This window comes from Schistocerca gregaria, chromosome 5, assembly GCF_023897955.1.
Source record: "Schistocerca gregaria isolate iqSchGreg1 chromosome 5, iqSchGreg1.2, whole genome shotgun sequence".
NCBI classification, from domain to species: domain Eukaryota; kingdom Metazoa; phylum Arthropoda; class Insecta; order Orthoptera; family Acrididae; genus Schistocerca; species Schistocerca gregaria.
In genome coordinates, this window is record NC_064924.1 from 515,064,209 (window position 1) to 515,083,872 (window position 19,664).

The 19,664-nt window shown below is 40.2% G+C and overlaps 1 protein-coding gene across 2 annotated transcripts in view; it reads left to right on the forward strand.

Annotated features, from left to right (window-relative positions):
• LOC126272120 (TBC1 domain family member 31) overlaps positions 1 to 19,314 on the forward strand; it is a 281,818-nt gene extending 262,504 nt beyond the window's left edge. For both annotated transcript variants that reach the window (XM_049974719.1, XM_049974720.1), the window contains 2 exons: positions 4,023 to 4,296; positions 18,874 to 19,314. In XM_049974719.1, the coding sequence (XP_049830676.1) occupies positions 4,023 to 4,296; positions 18,874 to 18,896 (297 nt within the window). In that variant the 3' untranslated portion in view covers positions 18,897 to 19,314. The remainder of the gene's footprint in view (positions 1 to 4,022; positions 4,297 to 18,873) is intronic.
• Positions 19,315 to 19,664: the final 350 nt, after the last annotated feature.

Consider the following 19,664-nt stretch of genomic DNA (forward strand, 5'->3'; position numbering starts at 1 on the left):
TTAAAGATGTGGAACCAAGCATTCAAGGTTGTGGATTTATTACAAAATTGTCTTCAGACAGCTGTTCAGCTTTCCATTCTTTTCTGCTGGGATCATCACTAACATTCTGTGAAGCTATGCCATATTTTGCAAATGTTGAGTGTGTGTGCTATCATAAAAACATAAAATGGTGCATGTTATCATAGTTTACAGGGAATTAAACAGGACAAACATGTGTAAACCTTATAATGCATAACACATATACAGGACAAACTCATTGGGCAGAAACATCCACATCCACTGCACCAAGCCAGTAATGAGTACAAATTGAGGTCCCAGCTGGAAAGAAAGGAAAGCGGTAAGAGTCATCTGAAGACAGATTTGTTATAAATTTGAAACCAGTAATTGTTTGCAATATGGCAGTACCTTTGTTATTCAGAAGACGATGCACTGCAGTGACCATAGCTGTTACAAAACACATCAGATGAATTCGCAGTTGCAAATAATGGCTACGATGGGCTGTAAAATGGAATGGTGACAGTGAAAATTTGGTTTGATGACATATGGAAGTTTGGGTCTGGGCATGAGCTGTGCACAGATAGCCAAATGGTAACGATAAGTGGGAAATCTGGGTTCTTGTCCTGGTCCAGCACAATTTTTCATTGTCGTCATTCCATTCAATAGCCGATGGTAGCCATTATTAACAGTTGTGAATTCATCTGATGGGTAATGGTTTGAGTGTAAATAAACTTTTTCAAACCTTGCTTGTGGCTGGTTGCTGCTTAAATTATAAATCTTATTAGGTTCTATCACAATTTTATGGTCAAAATAATACAGACAGTTGATGACCTTAAACTGGGCACTTATAGATAGGGACTAATGGTCAGCAATGAATATTCAGTTTGTTTTTCTCAGAGCAACTGTTCAAAGTAACAACTGACAGTCTAAATGCTTGCATTATGAGGGTGTGTAAAACTATAAGACAGGCAGCTACAACCTTGCCATCCAGTACCATATCAGTTTCTGTTGGTGTGTCATACAGAAAAGACTTCATGCAAGCCCATAAGAAAATCCACCACAGACACATCACAGATGATTGTGTATTGTTTTTCAATGTAGCGCCACCAACATAAGCAGTGTACATACAAACATGTGCCTGATATACATTACTCATTCGAAACCTTGTGCCTCCTGAAATACTCATTTTCAGCCATTCGTTCCTTATCTCGGAATGCTTAGTTTATAGTATATCCCTCCATCTGTGTAATTTTTCCCCTTAATGTTTGGGACACCCTGTGTATCATAACATGCATATGTATAAGAAAACTGAACAAGGGAAAATCTGGGATGAGATAACAACAATATGAAATTAGTAGCTTGGTACAAAGTCAGTGAATAGTAGTCTAGCCATTTCGTTTGTTGTAAAATAACGCAGACCACTGATATATTTACTCTGATGTGTTAATACGCATGCTTGGGCCATTGTTTAGAATTCTTAGAAATCTTGATTCAGACGAATTTCTTTGTTATGTCCTTTTTCCTAGAAACTGCACTACAGAAGGGGCATAATTTACTGATAGCTTAATTCAGAGATAAGTAGACAAGGCATATAAAAGACTTTAAGAAGATAAGACTTTGCACAGTTGATAAAATCTTCAGAGTTGTTAGGTCACCTCATATTTCTCTTCAACTTCTTCACTGCTAGATGTTTTGAATCATCTGCTGGGATCTTCTTCAGGGACCCACTGGTGTCCCTGGAGAACACTACCAAAATTCAGTGCCACATTCACTTATGAAAGGCTATTTTCCCAGTACCTTTTCAGAGAGTTATTTTGTAATTTTTTTTTAAAAAAAAAAAAAAAAAAAAAAAAACCTTCAGGCCATTGTCATTGGGTAAATATTGAAAGAAAATATTGACAGGGAGGGACAATCCAAAATATGATTGTTGTTGTGCCCCCTCTGTTGTTTCCTGGCAGCTGTTTATGTCCCTTGTTTGTTGTGGTTTGTTGTTTACTGCAGTGATAGCAGATAGCCATGAAGATGGAAGCATGTAGCTATCTTCTCTACTGAAACTGTACTCATTCTTTGATAGTTCAACTAATTCATGGACAGAAGTGAGTGAGGAACATAAACAGCTAGTAGGAACAACAGATGCAGCACAATAATACACACATCAAAAAAAGTTTTGCATCATCTCGGTTCCAAGAGTTCCAGAACCTGTACAAAAAATTGGAATAGAGATCAACATAAACATCATTTCTGCCCTTTTTATTGCTCATGAAAACCACACATTGCATGTTGTGCAACCATATAGTGAGACCTTCAGAGGTGGTGGTCCAGATTGCTGTACACACCCACTAGCATGTCCTCTTGTATTGATCCTGTATTCGTTGTGGAATACTATCCACAAGTTCATCAAGGCGCTGTTGGTCCAGATTGTCCCACTCCTCAACAGCAAATTGGTGTAGATCCCTCAGAGTGGTTTGTGGGTCACGTCATTCATAAATAGCCATTTTCAGTCTACCCCAGGCATGTTCGATAGAGTTCATGTCTATAGAAAATACTGGCCACTCTAGTTGACCAATGTTGCTATCCTGCAGGAAGTCATTCACAAGATGTGGATGATGGGGTCACGAATTGTCATCCATGAAGACGAATGTCTCGCCAATATGCTGCCGATATGGTTGCACTATTGGTCGGAGGACAGATTCGCCTATCATACACCCGTTATGGCGCCTTCCATGACCACCAGCGCCATACGTCGGCCCCACATAATGCCACCCCAAAACAGCATGGAACCTCCACCTTGCTGCATTCGCTGGACAGTGTGTTTAAGGTGTTCAGCCTGACTGGGTTGCCTCCAAACACGTCTCCAGTGATTGTCTGGTTGAAGGCATATGCAACACTCACTGGGGAAGAGACTGTGATGCCAATCTTGAGTGGTCCATTCAGCATGTTGTTGGGCCCATCTGTACTGCGGTGCATGGTGTCGTGGTTGCAAAGATGGACCTCACCATGGATGTCGGAAGTGAAGTTGTGCATCATGTAGCCTATTTTGCACAGTTTGATTCGTAACATGATGTCCTGTGGCTGCACGAAAAGCATTATTCAACATGGTGGCGTTGCTGTCAGGGTTCCTCCAAGCCATACTCCGTAGGTAGTGGTCATCCACTGCAGTAGTAGCCCTCGGGCGGCCTGAACAATGCATGTCATCGACTGTTCCTGTCTCTCTGTATCTCCTCCATATCCAAACAACATCACTTTGATTCTCTCTGAGACGCCTGGACACTTCCCTTGTTGAGAGCATTTCCTGGCACAAAGTAACAATGCGGATGCAATCGAACCATGGTATTGACCGTCTAGTCATGGTTGAACTACAGACAACACAAACCATGTGCCTCCTTCCTGGTGGAATGACTGGAACTGATCAGCTGTCGGACCCCTTCCATCTAATAGGCACTGCTCATGTGGTTGTTTAAATCTTTGGGTGGATTTAGTGACATCTCTAAACAGTCAAAGGAACTGTGTCTGTGATACAATATACACAGTCAACAACTACCTTGAGGCGTCTGGGAAAAAACTGGGGTGATTAGAACTTTTTTTATGTGTGTAGTAATACTTTGGATGCAACCCCCTCCCCCCACTCCAGTCAGTATCTACTTTCAGTATTTGTACAATGATGATGGCTACCCAGTGCAACCTGAAGGTTACCTAATAACTCCATTTCTCTACAAAAAATAAATAAATAAATAAATAAATAAAGTGTGCAGGAAGATAGCCTTTTGTAAGTGACTGTAACACTGCCTTTCAGCATTATTCAGGCACCCATGGATGCCAGTAAAATTCTAAAGAAGGTCAAAGCTTTTATGATCAGTGACGATGGCCACAAAAGCTTGCAGGCTTATATGCAAAAAAAAATCCTATATTTCCCAATATAAGAAACACTCATTTAAGGAAGCAAAAATTGCCTCATTGTGATGGTATAACTTACTTGTATAGTACACTGTATCATTTTTTTCTTAAATATAATCTGATTTAAGCAGGCAGTCCAGTTGGAAGCCCAAGCAAAAGCTCTGGAAGAAGAAGTGGAACACCTAGTCAGCAAGTTGGTGGATATGAGAATGAAAAAGGGACACTCCAAATTAGTAGATCTAACTACAAGGCAAAAAGAACAAAACAGATCCTATGAAGAATACAAGAATCTGACTGACTCCCTGATTCATCAGTTGCAGTGTTCTAGTTCTCCTCATTGCCATAATATATGGAGCAATGTCAGCATCAACAAGCAACATGCAGAAAATAATGAGAACATGGGTAGTAAGTACTCCGTTGCAGTTCTCGTACGTGACAAGACATTTTTTTTAAATTACTAAATCATTGAAAGTCTTTTCTGCTTTGAAATTTATGTCTGGTACTAACCTTAAAGAAACCAGAAATATCGGTAACTGGCAGTTCTATTTCGCAGTTACATTACCACCACCATAGAAAGAGTTTCGAACTTAGGAACTGCCCTTTCCCTTTCCCATCTCCCTCCTATTCCCACCCCCACCCCACATCCCCTCCCCACCCGACAAAATTGTCCAAATTAAGTCATGCATGTATTCTGTCCATTTGTGTAATCATCAATTATTAATTATTTCATTTCTGTTCTCACCTCTGACAAACATCAGTGTTCAATAATTCGCCTTTTGTGTGTGTGTGTGTTTTATACCACCATCTTTCTGTAGCACTTTTAATACTGTTAAGTTTGTGATAAATTTATTAAGATATATAGGAATTCATTCTCATTAACATCTAGTCTACATCCACATCTATACTTTGGTGTGTGGCGGAGAGTACTTTCCGTGCCCCTGACACCCCCTTTTCCTGCCCCACTTGTTGGTAGTTCATGGGAAGAGTGATTGCTGGTAAGCCTCCATCTGAGCATGAATCCCTCATTTTACCATCATGATATTTTTTGAGGTATGATTAGGAGGAAGCAAAATACGACACCGTGATGCAAAATGTGTCTCTTACAATGTTTGCCACTTCATTGTACCAGTTGTGTCTACATCCTCTGACCATTTGGATCCAGTTTCCTAACAGAGACACGACATTCAACTTGTCCCATGCACATATCTTTTTTGGTTCTTTAATTGCTGATTTATTTTCGAAAGTAGCTCTGTGCATAATTTTAACAATGTACTTACAGTACTTAATTAAACTTTTTGAAAAGGAAGGAGGAGTCAGGTATTTTATTGGGGGGGGGGGGGGAGGAGGAGGAAGAGGAAGAGAGAGAGAGAGAGAGAGAGAGATATGAAAGCTAAGAAACTCACTTGCTTTATGATTATGAAATTTCTTAATGCTGTGAGAGAGAAACTCATAACTCATTGAAGGAAATGGAACTTAGGAAAAAAAAAGTCCACAAATATTGTATTTTGAGAACAAGAGTTGTAGTACATTCTGTATTAAGGAATCTTTTCCACAGACTAGTGAATGAAGTCCCTAGTTGAGCTGTATAATGCCGAAGGCAGAATTTTACTTAGCAACTGAAACAGCTGTTTATTATTTCTGACGACAAGTAAATCAAGTCCATACTGTGTGCCTTGTTTCAAAGTTCTGCAGTTCCATTACACCAAATAATCATTATTGTGGACAGAAACAACTGTTCAGAAGAAAATGAAGGTAAACTAACGTAATTCAAAACATACTATGGACATAGATCATGTTTTTATCACTTACCCCATTTGTTTGACAACATAACCTATCTTGAAACTGCTAATGCAATATAAACCACAAATTTGCCTCAAATTTTACTTTTGGTTTTTATGGTAGCTAGTTTTATAATATTATTTGTCATAGGGCTGAGATAGAGAATTATAGAGAACAGTCAGTTGACATTAAAGTGGAGGGGAGAACTGGGAGACTAACAAAAAGAAAACTCTCTGAAATATTGGACAAGTATATATAACAAGAAAAGGACAATTGGTTAAAGGAAAGGTTTTTACCAACAGAATCTACCCATGTCAATTAAAATGCTCTGCAAGAATAACAAAAGGGCAGTCTACAAATCTGTTTGATGCTTTTTGGAACTAGGTGACTACTCAACAAAATATTTATCTTTGGGGAAGAGTGCAGTCATTCAGTACACAAAGGAAATGGCTGCAAAATGGTTCTGGGAATCAGATATCAGTGTCATTTCAATATTTCTTCCAGGTGGAAAACCAAAGTGTCCAGAGTTGTACATTTGAGATGTCCAGTGGACGACTGTACCATTACATATCATAGCCAGAGGTTTATGCTGTTGATGACTCTTGTGGTAAGAAGAACCCAGGCAATGAAACTGATATCAAATCATTTCCACCCTATCAGAGTCATTACACAAGAAACAAAAATCCCAAAAGAAAATTGATGTTATCAGATACCATACACAGTATAAAATTAACAGCAGAATGAATTATACCTGCTGGGTTCACTAAAATGCCCAAAAGGTCCTCTCCGAAACTGTCACTCCCAGTTTCAGTTGTCGCCTGACCATTGATGGACTTTTTACTGTATGTTAAGGAATCCAGTTTATTTTGACTCTACTGTGCTTGATTTTGTTAGTTGCACGTGCTACCATAATATGCTTAATAGGTTGTAGTGTTCCATTTGAAGACTCCATTGGTCTTTGTCATCATAGTTTGTATCCTGACAACAGATTACGCTTCAGGTCAGAAGATGACTCCTTTTTGCATTCTAACTAGTAGCATGTTTTGCGAAAAGAACATTTGAAATAAAATGTAGCTGTTGGTTTCAATTTCCATTATTCAAGAACTTCGTGTCTGGCTACTGTCCTACCATCCTCAATTGATTACCAGACTTTTCCATCTGGATTCATTTCCCAGACTGAGCAGTCTATGCAAAGGAGCTGTGAAAATGAATGCTCAGACAGCCAACCGATCACTGTGCATCGAGCTAGCTGTGTTACATCATGACACTCTCCATTACTGCAAAAATCACATCACAAGTTTGATCTGCCAGGCTGCTGATGCATCCATTTCTGTTCGACCATAAGCAACTTGTATGTGAGTGAAATAATGCAATCAGTGATGTGCTGACAGTGTTTCATACACTCAAGTGCAAACCATTAACAGAGACTATCTCAGAATTTTGGGCTGAAAGGAGGTCTTGGCAGGAGTTTTTGAACTCAATCAAATGACGAGTTCCTCAGAAGCACTGGGAGCCAACAGGTAGTTTGCTAACACACATTCCAGATCATGAGTATCAGCTGTACATACTCAATGTAGGCTATGCACAAGTAAAACATATGTTGCCTGGTAACAACAGAACCTTATAGTAGAGTAACAACTGAAGCTCACGTGGGTCCAGTATTTTATTATCACATAGATCATGGCGAAGCCATAGCTGGAATTTCAGTTCAGATGATAAAAGAGTAGTGCAAAGAAGCTGCTAAAATAGGTACTCAGATAGCTAGAGTCCACTCTTGATACAGCTTATGGGGCTGATTGGGTCCAGTATTGTATATTGTGACAACTTGATAATTAGTCAAAAAAAAAAAAATACTTCTCACACTTTTTAATCCAATTTGGGATACAGGACAGTTTTCACATTATTGGTAAAAGAAAATCTTCATCCCTCCCATGAATCCTGGGAAGGATTGCACATGCCCAAATAGCTCTCTCAGTGCTGCCCTTCTGATATGTGTTGGATGATCGTAGAGCTCATTGTGAATTAAGAGCTAATCTGGGTTTTAAAAACAGAAAAGCTCATTAGTCACAACTGATGTTGATTGATCAGATATCATTCAACAATTGACACTACTAGAGGAGGCTGTATAACTGGCTTCCCTGAGCAGGGAACTTCTAGTAGTATTTGCTTCAACTTTGAAAAAATATGCAGTAGAGGATTGACACTGCACAATAACTCCAAAAATGGGAATTCCATAGTCAGATTCCAGTACTAATGTAGACCTTGTCTATACCATATTTCAAATATCACATGACTCTTCTCCATGAGCAAGTAAATTGTGTCCCTAAGGGCCATTTTAAGGGTTGCATTATTTGCAGCAATGGTTAGTGTGATAATTTCCACTTTCAGGGGATCCATAAATTGCTCATTTTTCATGAGTGACTTCATTATTTTATGTTACACCTATAGCCTTGCAATTACCACCTACCATTTGAAACTGACTAGAGGTTGGAGAAGGTTGCTCATACTAGTGGTTTTTATCTTTGTAGAAAAGCAGTAACCTTGATTTGAGCAATTCTCATAATTACTTTAATCTACCTGAACTATGAATGAACATCGCTGTTCTTAATTTTAAAAATTCAGAGAGATACCTATGCCTCACATTATGTAATATATTAACAAGCTTGTCGTACCTAAGCAAACTAATAGCGCAAAATGCTTAAAAGTATTAAACATTTCAAAGTGCCTTAAACACAAGTTGTACAGCATGGAAAGAGCCTGTCTACTCAAATCACACCTTTACTTTAGGGCTTCTGAATAGCTTATTGGTGCACGGTTTATCATTTAGTAAGGTATTAATATTATGTTACTCAACATGAGGGTATTAGGTTGATGACAGATATATTTAACACCATCCTAATTGTTATAACTCTCACTTTAGGGCCAACAATACTTATTCAACACAAATAAACTTCTGCAACAACAGATTAAAATTGTCTATTAGTCCATGAAACCAAAAAATAATAGTTCTTCGTGGAAGTTAATATATGTCATAGTTCCAGATGAGAGACTGATAAAAGTCCAAGCACTTCAAATTCACTGTGCATTCATATTGTAGGTAAGATATTAAGCAAAGTCCCATTAAGCTTGGCAGTGACAGAAACCACACGTCGTAAGTTGAAGCACTACAAGTCTAAATCAGTCCAGGTAAATAGCAGCAGCTGTTGTAGTTCTCGTGTAGAAGCAAATTTGAGTAATAGACACTTGAGAAAATAATGGCATCAGGTGACCTTATATTTGCCCACAATATAAATTCATGTGATCAGCCTTTGATAGCTGCAGTTGCAGACACCATTAACTATTGATATGTTTGCATCTTCCAGTCGCATGTTCAGCAGGGTTACTAAATTAATAATGATCTTCTGTGCTGAGGTTGACATCTACATCTATATCTTGGCACTGGTTGGTGGAAGCTCCTCATAGAATGGGGAGAGAGAGGGGGCAATATATATAGTCTGTTGGCTGACTAACACAGTGTCACCAGCATTACCACCACTGCTCATTCTGCAGTGGATTTCATCTCCGTATAAATGGACAATAAAGCTATTTGGAATTCACAGAAGAAAGTGCTAAGTAGTAATCAGTGTGGAGTAAACAGCTTTTCTAAACAGCATTGGGAGCCATTCTTCATCTCCTTTCCCCACCCTTGTTTATCGAAGAGGTGCTGAGTAAGTTTAAAGTAATTGAGGTACAGGACAAATGCACACCAGAGTATATTTTTATGTCAGTCTTTTATTATATTTTAGCTTATAGCCACAACTATCCTTTTATTTATACTGATAGTTTTAAACAGGAGGACATTATCAAGTGTAAGGTATTGTGTGCTGTGTTGTGAAAACAACACAATTTATGTGTAGATCGTCCGTGAATCCAAGATACTGAGTTACTAGTTCAAAATCAGAAACATGTCCAGTCCAAAAGCTAAATATCCAGAGTAACATGAAAACTAGAGGGAGTGTGCCCACTGATAAACCAAGCACATTATGAAGTCTGTCATTATAAGGATGGCCAGTAGTTCAAGAGTTGGAATATAGTACATACAAAGCTCATATTGTCGTGGTGCTTCATTTCTTTTTACCCCAGGAGAAGCCACAGTGTCATGCCACATAATGTGATGTAACATCCATGAGAATGTGTGTGTTTTTTGCTTGATGCACTAATCTTCAAAGCTTCCAGCTTGGTGCACCATCCTTGATATAAGTAGGCAGATGATGCCTTTCTCACTGGTGTCCATTTCACTGTCAGTTACAGCAGTTTTCATTCAGTCTGTTCTCAAGGTTCCCTTACCAAATGAATTCACAGTTCAACATTGAGATATTGAGGGCACTAGAGCAGATGAGACTTATTTCAAACTTGAAATTTCTCATTTCCTCCAATTTCTTTCATGCCCTTCAGCCTGTACAGTGCTTGTACACAGTGTTAGCATTGAATAGCATCTCACAAGTCTTCTTGTACACTGTTCATATCCTAGGATGTGTTAATGTATATATAACATCAAGAGAAATATTCCAGACAGATTTTCAACTGTGAAGCACGACAGAAGTTCAGTGATGGTTTTGGGCAGCCATATCATAATGTAAGTAGGTTTTACGGTGACAACGAAAGGCAGACAGACTCGATTTTGAATCATTCAGAACAAAATATTTTAAAATAGGGACAACAGAATACTGAAGAAACTACAGTAAAGAAAAGAGACATGCTGTATGACTTTCACGTTTTACTCATGAAGATATAACCTTTTTCCCCCATCAAGACATATACTGTAGCATCTGAAATGTCCAATTAGTATATTTGATAATACACTCCTGGAAATGGAAAAAAGAACACATTGACACCGGTGTGTCAGACCCACCATACTTGCTCCGGACACTGCGAGAGGGCTGTACAAGCAATGATCACACGCACGGCACAGCGGACACACCAGGAACCCCAGTGTTGGCCGTCGAATGGCGCTAGCTGCGCAGCATTTGTGCACCGCCGCCGTCAGTGTCAGCCAGTTTGCCGTGGCATACGGAGCTCCATCGCAGTCTTTGAGCGAGAGCGTATAGTGGGCATGCGGGAGGCCGGGTGGACGTACCGCCGAATTGCTCAACACGTGGGGCGTGAGGTCTCCACAGTACATCGATGTCGCCAGTGGTCGGCGGAAGGTGCACGTGCCCGTCGACCTGGGACCAGACCGCAGCGACGCACGGATGCACGCCAAGACCGTAGCATCCTACGCAGTGCCGTAGGGGACCGCACCGCCACTTCCCAGCAAATTAGGGACACTGTTGCTCCTGGGGTATCGGCGAGGACCATTCGCAACCGTCCCCATGAAGCTGGGCTACGGTCCCGCACACCGTTAGGCCGTCTTCCGCTCACGCCCCAACATCGTGCAGCCCGCCTCCAGTGGTGTCGCGACAGGTGTGAATGAAGGGACGAATGGAGACGTGTCGTCTTCAGCGATGAGAGTCGCTTCTGCCTTGGTGCCAATGATGGTTGTATGCGTGTTTGGCACCGTGCAGGTGAGCGCCACAATCAGGACTGCATACGACTGAGGCACACAGGGCCAACACCCGGCATCATGGTGTGGGGAGCGATCTCCTACACTGGCCGTACACCTCTGGTGATCGTCGAGGGGACACTGAATAGTGCACGGTACATCCAAACCGTCATCGAACCCATCGTTCTACCATTTCTAGACCGGCAAGGGAACTTGCTGTTCCAACAGGACAATGCAGGTCCGCATGTATCCCGTGCCACCCAACGTGCTCTAGAAGGTGTAAGTCAACTACCCTGGCCAGCAAGATCTCCGGATCTGTCCCCCATTGAGCATATTTGGGACTGGATGAAGCGTCGTCTCACGCGGTCTGCACGTCCAGCACGAACGCTGGTCCAACTGAGGCGCCAGGTGGAAATGGCATGGCAAGCCGTTCCACAGGACTACATCCAGCATCACTACGATCGTCTCCATGGGAGAATAGCAGCCTGCATTGCTGCGAAAAGTGGATATATACTGTACTAGTGCCGACATTGTGCACGCTCTGTTGCCTGTGTCTATGTGCCTGTGGTTCTGTCAGTGTGATCATGTGATGTATCTGACCCCAGGAATATGTCAATAAAGTTTCCCCTTCCTGGGACAATGAATTCACGGTGTTCTTATTTCAATTTCCAGGAGTGTATTATGAAGAGGGTAGTTGCTACTCACCACATAGCAGAGATGCCAAGTCGCAGATAGGCACAACAAAAAGACTGTCAAATAAAGCTGTCAGCCAAACAGGCCTTCATCAGAATAGGTCACACACACACACACACACACACAAGCAACTTGCGTGCACATGAGCGCAGTCTCTGGCTGCCAAGGCCTTTTGTAGTGCCAGTCTGCAACTTTTCATAATATTGTCATTTTTCCACCCTGGATTTTCCATTCTTTCAGTTGCATATTTCTCATTGGAGTAATTCATTTGCAGAAAAGCTACAAATTCAGAAACTCGCAAGTGTCAGAATACTATTTACAATCACTGTACGTATTCTTCTTCTTGATCTGAGCTTTGACTTGACTCTGGCAAATTTATAATCCCCCCCCAGATTGATGGCATTGTGCAAGTATGAGGAGAGAGTAATCTTGTTTTATAATTTTATAATCAAAGTGCAGTCTTGATCATGTACTTTTATTGTTAGCAATTTTTGGCCAAATTACGCTGTGTTAGATTGAAATAAAGAGTATGATGCCAGCCACTGAACACTGGCATCAACTTTTGTTTATTCTCTAAATATTTATACTCTTTGTCATTTTAAATACATTTTAGAAAAGTATCAGTCTAATTTCATCTATGTCATAGGTGAAATCAATTAAGGGTAATGTTGAAGAATCAGTTGCCATGGATTGTTGCTTAAAGATAGGCAACCTGTTGCCTTTGAAACAAGATCAGTGCTTGTTTAAAAATCTTGTGGTTGTGTTCTTATTAACAGACATGTAGAATTTGCAGAGATTATTGTTACTATCACTTGCATAAAGCAGAAGAAATGAATTCCACAAAACAAATTTGAAGATGTAAAAATGAATTATTGTAATATTTCTGTTGTCTTTTCAAGTCATCAGGTTCTTTTCCAAATGTGTATCTAATTTGTTCACATTTGTCCCCCCCCCCCCCCAATGAACCATGGACCTTGCCGTTGGTGGGGAGGCTTGCATGACTCAGCGATACAGATGGCCATACCGTAGGTGCAACCACAACGGAGGGGTATCTGTTGAGAGGCCAGACAAACGTGTGGTTTCTGAAGAGGGGCAGCAGCCTTTTCAGTAGTTGCAGAGGCAACAGTCTGGATGATTGACTGATCTGGCCTTGTAACATTAACCAAAACGGCCTTGCTGTGCTGGTACTGCGAACGGCTGAAAGCAAGGGGAAACTACAGCCGTACTTTTTCCCGAAGACATGTAGCTTTACTGTATGATTAAATGATGATGTCGTCCTCTTGGGTAAAATATTCCGGAGGTAAAATAGTCCCCCACTCGGATCTCCGGGCAGGGACTACTCAGGAGGACGCCGTTATCAGGAGAAAGAAAACTGGCGTTCTACGGATCGGAGCATGGAATGTCAGATCCCTTAATCTGGCAGGTAGGTTAGAAAATTTAAAAAGGGAAATGGATAGGTTAAAGATAGATATAGTGGGAATTAGTGAAGTTCGGTGGCAGGAGGAACAAGACTTCTGGTCAGGTGAATACAGGGTTATAAATACAAAATCAAATAGGGGTAATGCAGGAGTAGGTTTAATAATAAATAAAAAAAATAGGAGTGCGGGTAAGCTACTACAAACAGCATAGTGAACGCATTATTGTGACCAAGATAGACACAAAGCCCATGCCTACTACAGTAGTACAAGTTTATATGCCAACTAGCTCTGCAGATGATGAAGAAATTGATGAAATGTATGATGAGATAAAAGAAATTATTCAGGTAGTGAAGGGAGACGAAAATTTAATAGTCATGGGTGACTGGAATTCATCAGTAGGAAAAGGTAGAGAAGGAAACATAGTGGGTGAATATGGTTTGGGGGTAAGAAATGAAAGAAGAAGCCGTCTGGTAGAATTTTGCACAGAGCATAACTTAATCATAGCTAACACTTGGTTCAAGAATCATAAAAGAAAGTTGTATACATGGAAGAATCCTGGAGATACTAAAAGGTATCAGATAGATTATATAATGGTAAGACAGAGATTTAGGAATCAGGTTTTAAATTGTAGGACATTTCCAGGGGCAGGTGTGGACTCTGACCACGATCTATTGGTTATGACCTGTAGATTAAAACTGAAGAAACTGCAAAAAGGTGGGAATTTAAGGACATGGGATCTGGATAAGCTGAAAGAACCAGAGGTTGTACAGAGTTTCAAGGAGAGCATAAGGGAACAATTGACAGGAATGGGGGAAAGAAACACAGTAGAAGAAGAATGGGTAGCTTTGAGGGATGAAGTAGTGAAGGCAGCAGAGGATCAAGTAGGTAAAAAGACGAGGGCTGCTAGAAATCCTTGGGTAACAGAAGAAATATTGAATTTGTAAATAAAATAGAAAGAAACTTCCACATGGGAAAAATATATTAAAAACAAAGATTCTAAGACTTACCAAGCGGCAAAGCGCCGGCAGACAGGCACAATGAACAAAACATACAAACACACACACAGAATTACTAGCTTTCGCAACCGATGGTTGCTTCTTCAGGAAGGAGAGGGAAAGACGAAAGGATGTGGGTTTTAAGGGAGAGGGCAAGGAGTCATTTCAATCCCGGGAGCGGAAAGACTTCCCTTAGGGGGAAAAAAAGGACAGGTGTACACTCGCGCACACACACACACACACACACACACACACACACACACACACACACACACACACACACACACACACACACACATATCCATCCGCACATACACAGACAGAATTGAATTTAATTGATGAAAGGAGAAAATATAAAAATGCAGTAAATGAAGCAGGCAAAAAGGAATACAAACGTCTCAAAAATAAGATCAACAGGAAGTGCAAAATGGCTAAGCAGGGATGGCTGGAGGACAAATGAAAGGATATAGAAGCTTATCTCACTAGGGGTAAGATAGATACTGCTTACAGGTAAATTAAAGAGACCTTTGGAGAGAAGAGAACCACTTGTATGAACATCAAGAGCTCAGATGGGACCCAGTTCTAAGCAAAGAAGGGAAAGCAGAAAGGTGGAAGGAGTATATAGAGGGTTTATACAAGGGCGATGTACTTGAGGACAATATTATGGAAATGGAAGAGGATGTAGATGAAGACGAAATGGGAGATAAGATACTGCGTGAAGAGTTTGGCAGAGCACTGAAAGACCTGAGTCGAAACAAGGCCCCGGGCGTAGACAACATTCCATAAGTACCACTGACAGCCTTGGGAGAGCCAGTCCTGACAAAACTCTACCATCTGGTGAGCAAGATATATGAGACAGGTGAAATACCCTCAGATTTCAAGAAGAATATAATAATTCCAATCCCAAAGAAAGCAGGTGCTGACAGATGTGAAAATTACCTATCAGTTTAAGATCGGGGAAGATCAGTTTGGATTCCGTAGAAATGTTGGAGCCCGTGAGGCAATGCTGACCTTACGACTTATCTTAGAAGAAAGATTAAGAAAAGGCAAACCTACGTTTCTAGCATTTGTAGACTTGGAAAAAGCTTTTGACAATGTTGACTGGAATACTCTCTTTCAAATTCTGAAGGTGGCAGGGGTAAAATACAGGGAGTGAAAGGCTATTTACAATTTGTACAGAAACCAGATGGCAGTTAGAAGAGTAGAGAGGCATGAAAGGGAAGCAGTGGTTGGGAAAGGAGTGAGACAGGGTTGTAGCCTCTCCCCGATGTTATTTAATCTGTATATTGAGCAAGCAGTAAAGGAAACAAAAGAAAAATTCGGAGTAGGTATTAAACTTCATGGAGAAATGGAGAACAAGTAAAAACTTTGAGGTTTTCCGATGACATTGTAATTCTGTCAGAGACAGCAAAGGACCTGGAAGAGCAGTTGAACAGAATGGACATCACGTAACTAATGAGGAGGTATTGAATAGGATTGGGGAGGAGAGAAGTTTGTGGCACAACTTGACTAGAAGAAGGGATCGGTTGGTAGGACATGTTCTGAGGCATCAAGGGATCACAAATTTAGCATTGGAGGGCAGCATGGAGGGTAAAAATCGTAGAGGGAGACCAAGAGATGAATACACTAAGCAGATTCAGAAGGATGTAGGTTGCAGTAGGTACTGGGAGATGAAGAAGCTAGCACAGGACAGAGTAGCATGGAGAGCTGCATCAAACCAGTCTCAGGACTGAAGACAACAACATCTAATTTGTCCATTTTGTAATATCAGTCTATGGAAAATCTGGGACAAAATAACAAATGTGAAACATGTGAATTAAAATCTAGCAGTGGCTGTTAGTAATACAGCTGCTGTGTTTCATATAACTGGCAAGCACTTCTAAAAGCAATCACATGATGAACTGTCATTAGTTTTACTATTCAATGATATGTTGTTATATTCTTTTTCAATTCTAAACATACTCTTCATCAGTATTCAATTTTGAATGCACTATGCAAGCAACAGTACGTGACTAAAGACCTGGATTTTATTACATAGAATATGCAGCTAGTCAAGAATATATCTGTTTGTTAAAAGTGCAATTAAAACTTCACAGGAAGGCTAGACATGGAAGAGGGGATGGCTCTTTTAGCATGAAATGTGTATATGTGATTCTTCAATTTTTTAAGGACTCCTGTTAAGTTTCCCAAGTGTACTTGAGATTGTCAGTTTTAGTTAAAGTATGACCAATGGTATAACTCATGATTTTTTGTTAAGAGATTAAAATGCACCTATTGAGAATATGAGGTTGAATTTTTTGTATACAATGGTTTGCCTATTTTCATTAAGATATCAGCTGGCCCATACTCAAGTTGTAGTCTACATAACATTGTTGTTAAAATTAAAGGTTTCATCACTTATTTCTGAAATGCTGCTTTTGGGTATTACATTTTCACAAATATTACATCTACATACATATTCCACAAGCCACCATACAGTGCATGGCGACTGCCTGTACCACTACTTTTCACTTACTTTCCTGTCCCACTCGCAAATAACGCAAGGGAAAAATTACTGTCTGCATGTTTCTGCATGAGCCCTAATTTCTCATCTCTTATCTTCATGGTCCTTATGCCCAGTGTGTGTTGGTGGCAGTAGAATCATTCGGCAGTCAGCTTCAGATGCTGGTTCTCTAAATTTTCTCAAGAGTTTGTCGAAAAGAGTGTGACCTTCCCTCGAGGGATTTCCATCTGAGTTCCCAAAGCATCTCCGTAACACGTATGTGTTGTTTGAACCTTCCAGCAGCTCAACTCTGAATTTCTTTGATGTCTTCCTTAAATCCAATCTTGTACGGATCCCAAACACTCAATAATAGGTTGCAATAGCATTCCATATGCAGTCTCCTTTACAGGTGAACCATTCTTTCTTAAAATTGTCCCAATAAACCAAAGTCGACCATTCACCTTCCGTACCACAGAGCTCTCACATGCTCATTTCACCTCATATTGCTTTGAAATGTTACACCCAGATATTTAAACAACTTGACTGTGTCACACAGGACACTAGTAATACCTTATTTGAGCATTACAAGTTTGTTCTTCCTACTCATCTGGATTAACTTACATTTTTCCACATTTAGGGCTAGTTACCATTCATCACACCAACTGGAAATTTTGTCTAAGTCATCTTGTATTTTCCTACAGTCACTCAACTTTGACACCTTACTGCACACTATAGCATCATCAACAAACAACTTCAGACTGCTGCCTATCCTGTCCGCCAAATCGAAACTCTTTGCCTTTACAAATGTCTGCTTGTCTCTGTGTATGTGCAGTTGGATATGGGTGTGTGTGTGCGAGTGTATACCTGTCCTTTTTTCCCCCTAAGGTAAGTCTTTCCGCTCCCAGGATTGGAATGTCTCCTTACCCTCTCCCTTAAAACCCACATCCTTTCGTCTTTCCCTCTCCTTCCCTCTTTCCTGATGAAGCAACCGTTGGTTGCGAAAGATTGAATTTTGTGTGTATATTTGTGTTTTGTGTGTCTATCGACCTACCAGCGCTTTCGTTTGGTAAGTCACATCATCTTTGTTTTTAGATACATTTTTCCCATGTGGAATGTTTCCCTCTATTATATCCAAATCATTTATGTATATAGAGAAAAACAGCACTCCTGTCACCCTTTTGTGGGGCATTCCTGATGATACTCTTGTCTCTGCTGAACACTCGCTGTCAAGGACAACATACTGGGTCCTATTGCTTAAGAGGTCTTCGAGCCACCTACATATCTGTGAACATATTCCGCGTGCTTGTACCTTCATTTAACAGCCTGCAATGGGGCACCACGTCAAATGCTTTCCGAAAATCTAGAAATATGGACTCTGCCTGTTGCTCTTCACCCACAGTTCTCAGTATATCATGTGAGAAAAGGGAAAGCCGAGTTTTGCATGAGCAAGGCTTTCTAAAACCATTCTGATTCGTGTACATAAGATTCTCAGTCTCTAGAAAGTTTATTATATATTCAAACTGAGAATATGTATGTAGATGTAGGAGGGAATTCATTATTTGCTCTTAACAGCACTCGTACTGGAATGAACAAGCTTTAACAGGAAAACAAGAACTCGGCAAATTAATCTAGATACACAAAGAGAGAGACTTACAGAGCAGTATTGGATGATGGAAAATAACTAAAAATCAGATTTAAGGTATTCTGGCGCCCCTAACTCACAGTATTCTGAAGTGCCTTTATTATGTTCTCTCTTTTGTTGTTTTGTCCTGATGACTGCAACACACTGTTGTAAAGTTAAATCATTATACTCTACTAAAACAAATTACATGTACGTTTCCTGCTGTCCATATCTTTTCTTTTCAAGATAGATTCTAAGTAAATTTGTGCTCATTCACTGAAATCTGTATTTTATAAGCATATCATTGTCCCATGTATTATATTAATAATGACACATTTCCTTTTACAAATTTCCAATGCAAATTATTCTGCATCTTCTTTACAAATTTTCTTGTTACAGTGTGTCCTGCTTGTGCTTAATCATCTTCAGCTATTTTTTTTATTTGAATAAAGGTATTTTTGTGTAATTTTCAGGGACTGATTCCAGAGATAGCTGATATTGTGACAGATGAACCAGATTTGTTCATGAGGAAGAAGATAAACATTTCCTGAAGAAACCACCTGTAAAACAAGTGAAGTAACAAATTTATAATAGAGTGGTTGCACTAATGATACAACCAGTAGCCACATAGTGAAGTACAGAGCAGTTGTTTCACCTTTTTTAGTAAGTTGCAAAATATGTGTGTGTGTGTGTGTGTGTGTGTGTGTGTGTGAGAGAGAGAGAGAGAGAGAGAGAGAGAGAGAGAGAGAGAGAGAGAGAGAGAGAGAGATGGTAATTTCTTCATTGTACTGTATAATTACAGGCATTTTTGTTGAGTACAAATTAATGAAAAGCCCACGCTTGACACACACAAAATGGAAAGAGCTGTGTAAGTGCAATATATAATTTTTAAAATAAACTGTGTTGTTGAAATATGTACTCACTATTATATCAGGCATCACACCAATCACATGTTCACTGCAAAGAATGCCTCGTATCCACTTGAAATCCAAAGCCATTCATGTGGCGCAGATTCATTAATGACAGCTTCATCTTTTGGAGTTACGAAGAAGATACGTTACCTTCATTCCTTCAAAATATTAATAATATCTCCCCCCATCCATCTGACCCACGAGGAGTCTGCCAATTGCTCCACACTGATGCCCAGTCCAGTTATTGCACGCACGGAGGTTGACCCCTCACACACCCATGGTCGAGTGGGAGGTTGCCTCAGGACATAGCAAGCTGTGAAAGACTTCCCAGAGAGCCAAAGGTAAGACGTCCC